The sequence below is a fragment of the Impatiens glandulifera genome, chromosome 2, assembly GCF_907164915.1.
Source record: "Impatiens glandulifera chromosome 2, dImpGla2.1, whole genome shotgun sequence".
NCBI lineage: Eukaryota > Viridiplantae > Streptophyta > Magnoliopsida > Ericales > Balsaminaceae > Impatiens > Impatiens glandulifera.
The window spans coordinates 51,969,084-51,972,489 of NC_061863.1; the positions used below are offsets into that span (position 1 = coordinate 51,969,084).

The 3,406-nt window shown below is 30.1% G+C and overlaps 1 protein-coding gene across 2 annotated transcripts; it reads right to left on the reverse strand.

The window, feature by feature from the left end:
* Nucleotides 1-403: 403 nt before the first annotated feature.
* Nucleotides 404-1,840, reverse strand: LOC124927451 (transcription factor MYC2-like). 2 transcript variants are annotated; one of them, XM_047467859.1, is made up of 2 exons: nucleotides 1,273-1,840; nucleotides 404-1,189 (listed from the first exon to the last, which is right to left on the reverse strand). In XM_047467859.1, exons 1-2 carry the CDS (start codon nucleotides 1,799-1,801, stop codon nucleotides 567-569), a joined length of 1,152 nt encoding a protein of 383 aa, XP_047323815.1. In that variant the 5' UTR covers nucleotides 1,802-1,840; the 3' UTR covers nucleotides 404-566. The 2 variants fall into 2 exon arrangements, with proteins under 2 accessions (XP_047323815.1, XP_047323814.1); XM_047467858.1 differs by having other exon boundaries at nucleotides 406-1,192; nucleotides 1,273-1,838.
* Nucleotides 1,841-3,406: the final 1,566 nt, after the last annotated feature.

Genomic DNA, 3,406 nt, shown 5'->3' on the forward strand with positions numbered 1-3,406 from the left:
TGGTTATTTATGGGCTACATTCTAGATGGTGAAGATTTATTTTATAGGTCTTCTAAGTCGGTTGAAGTGAAATCAGAATTGCAGAATTAATAAGGTTGGTTAATGTTACTTTTTCTGTTTTTTGTTGTTATTTGCTAAGATTATTGTGTGATCTTTGTGCAATTGATTAGCGACTCTAGTTTATATCTAGTTTGTAACATTGTTGATGATAGTGGATTGTTAAGTGGCATGACTAGTCCTATAATTTTTACTCCCAATTTGAATAGATGTTTTACACGCTAAATATTTTCTTGCATTATCGTTTTAATTTCATTCTGTTTTGTTTATCTTTTATACTCAATTAATTAGAAAAACGTTATGTTTAAAGAATACATTTTCCCATCAATACACATATCCTTATATAAAAACAACTAGCTAATTATAAATTTAAAAAAAAAAACATAATAATATAGAATTAGATACTATTTTTTTAGTACAAACATAAATTAACATATACATTACTAATTAATGATACAAGGGTCTATTGAAACACACTCAACAACTCGAACCCAAAGACCTGGTGGAGTCTAGGGATAGAGGTTATTGAATTTGGCTAGAAGAGCTGCTTTGAGTGAATGTGGGTCTAATTCATCTCTAAGATTTTGAGGGATTCCGATGACCACATCCTGCATCATAAGATGGTTCGCCGTCGAAATAATAGCTTGATGGATTGGCAACTCCATTCGCCGGAGTGCGTCCATCAGTCTAGCTGATGGGTAATTCACGTTCTCCGATTGAACCCTCACAATTGCGTCCGTCCCCACTATCTTCAACTCCACCGATGCCGACGTCGCCGATGAGTTTGGGAGGTCAGCTTCCGACGAAGTAGTGTTGCTCAGGTCGTCGTCTCCGATTTCAGGAGGATGGTTATCATCATCATCATTCTCCGTCAACGTCGTCGTCTTCAGCTTGGATTCCAGTTTCGATAACTTGGCGTTTAGTTCCCCGATGTAGGACACGGCGTCCGAGAGGAGAGACGCCTTATCCATCTTAGACACGTTTGGAACAACCGACCGGAGAGCATAAAAGTGTTTGTTCAGTTTCTCCCGGCGCTGTCTTTCCGCCTCCACGTGATTCACCGGTACAACTCGACCCATCCCAGGCTTCCTCCCCCTCTTCTTCGTCTTTCTCTCTCCTTCTTCTTCTTGTTCTTGTTCTTCTACACCAAAATATTATTTATTGTAAGATTATAATTAAATCAAGATTTATATATCAATGTTTAATTATTCTTACTCGAGAATTCAATCATTGAACTTGGTCCAACATCACCGAACACCGATTTCACCTGGTGAACGAGCTCCAACTTTTCTCTAATAACATTGCCGGAGCCCATCTCCAGCACTCCGGCGACCATAGGGATAAAGACTAAAGTCTGGATTCCATGGATCTGAGCTTCTTTGACTCTTTCGCATTTAAAGTTATTAAGTTGTTGGGTTCCGGCAAGCCAGATGGGAGAGCCGGAGCTGAAAGCTTTGCCGAGGATTCCTTCTCCGGCGAGGTAAGAAGTGGTTACCGACACAGAGAAGAACCATTCCATGTCGGTAATTATGTAGCCGTTGGCGGGGGAGTTGGTGTCTGGATATGGGTTTGATTCTTTTTTTGTTCCTTGTAAATGACCATCTTCCCATGAGAGAATTAGACGGCCGGAGTTGTCGTTTGAGGATTTCCAGAAGATGAAATAAGACCACCATTCATTTTGGTTTTCAACAATGTATCGGAGCTTTTGTTTAAGATCACTTGAAGAAGAAGATGATGATATCATTTTATCCCATCTAGTACTTTTGTATATAGAAAATAATATATTTATATAGAGAGAGATGATGAGTTAGGTGCTGTTAAGCTCTCTTGTTTGATTTTTTTTTTATCTAATCATTTATTTTGAGAAAGAAAAAAATATAGTTTTATAAAAAAATGATTTGTTAGAGATAAAAGATGAAAAATATATATATTTAAAAAGAAATAAAATGTGTTTATATTATATATATATATATATATATATATATATATATATATATATATATTTAGTATTTAAGTAATCTTATCTCAACCAAAAAAAAAAAAAAAAGTTGTTAAATGCCTGATATGGATTGATTGGAAATGTGGATTAGTGTGGAAATATTATCAACTTTGTATAAGCAAATGAAACATTATGTTAGTGATTTTAAGTTATTTCATTATAACAATTTATCTTCACTTTTCTTGTTAAGATTACATATCAATTAAATGCTCTATCAAATAATTGTTTTAATGTAAAAACAAATATAATTGCTATATACTTTTATTTAAGGAGAAATAATTGAGAGAAGTTGAGAGATAAAATTAATCTGATACTTTTAAAAATTAATAAAAATTTTCTTTATTCTCTATTTTACCTTTATTATTTTTCTGTATTCAGTAATATGGTGATATGTCATTTCATCTCATATTCCTTGTTCCAAATTCCCTACTTTAAGCTTATGGAATTACAACAAAAGATGTTTATTTATCAGTTTATTAGTCATGTTTTCAAATATTATTTTTTATTAATATGCAAAATCTGTAAATAAAACAGATAAAAAAAAAAATACAATTCTTGTTGTGTAGACGATAAATAAATTTACAATTTTTTATTTTTATTTTTTTTTTCGATTTTAACAATAAGTGTAACTTTCTCAAAGATAGATTCTTCACTTTAAAAAAGATAGATCAATATGATAATTTGTTTGTAATAATGATAGAATAATCAACCTCATACAAGGAATAATTACTTTGAATGATATATAACTATCATACAAATTAATAACTGCCACCAAATAAATATAAAAAATAACTTGTTCAAATGATTGTAGGGATTTTAAATAGATTATAATTTAAATTTTTACCTAAAATGTCATAATTTAAAATGAAATTTAAGATTAATGTTAAAAATAGAAAAAATAAAATAATTTCTTTGATGGAGTAAAATATCTTTTTAAATTATCTTTCTTATTAATATGATTATTCACTTAAATATTATTAGAGAAATAATTTGGAGAGTAAAATTTAGGGAGTGAATTTTAAAAAGAATTAGCAATCTAATTAGTTAAAAAAAATTAATAAATTTTATCTTTCTTTATATTTTATCATTTTTCTAGTAGTGAGTGATGTAGTCATTTTCTTTTCAAAATTTTCTCCCCTATCACTCCTATTATTATTATTATTATTATTATTATTATTATTATTATTATTATTATTATTATTATATATTTATATTAATAATACTTTTTTTTATCCTACTAACAACTTAGATGAAATTAAATTGTTTAAAAATAATTCCAAATAGTCATAACCAAACAAGGCATCAAGGCTGAAGATATTTCAGGCCTAGACTTCTCTATGTTGTGGGCAA

Coding starts and splice junctions, on each gene's coding strand:
- LOC124927451 (XM_047467858.1), bottom strand. CDS start 1,801: ATGATATCATCATCTTCTTCTTCAAGTGATCTTAAACAAAAGCTCCGA. Junction 1,193..1,272: donor TTCAATGATTGAATTCTCGA/GTAAGAATAATT, acceptor GTGTAGAAGAAC/AAGAACAAGAAGAAGAAGGA.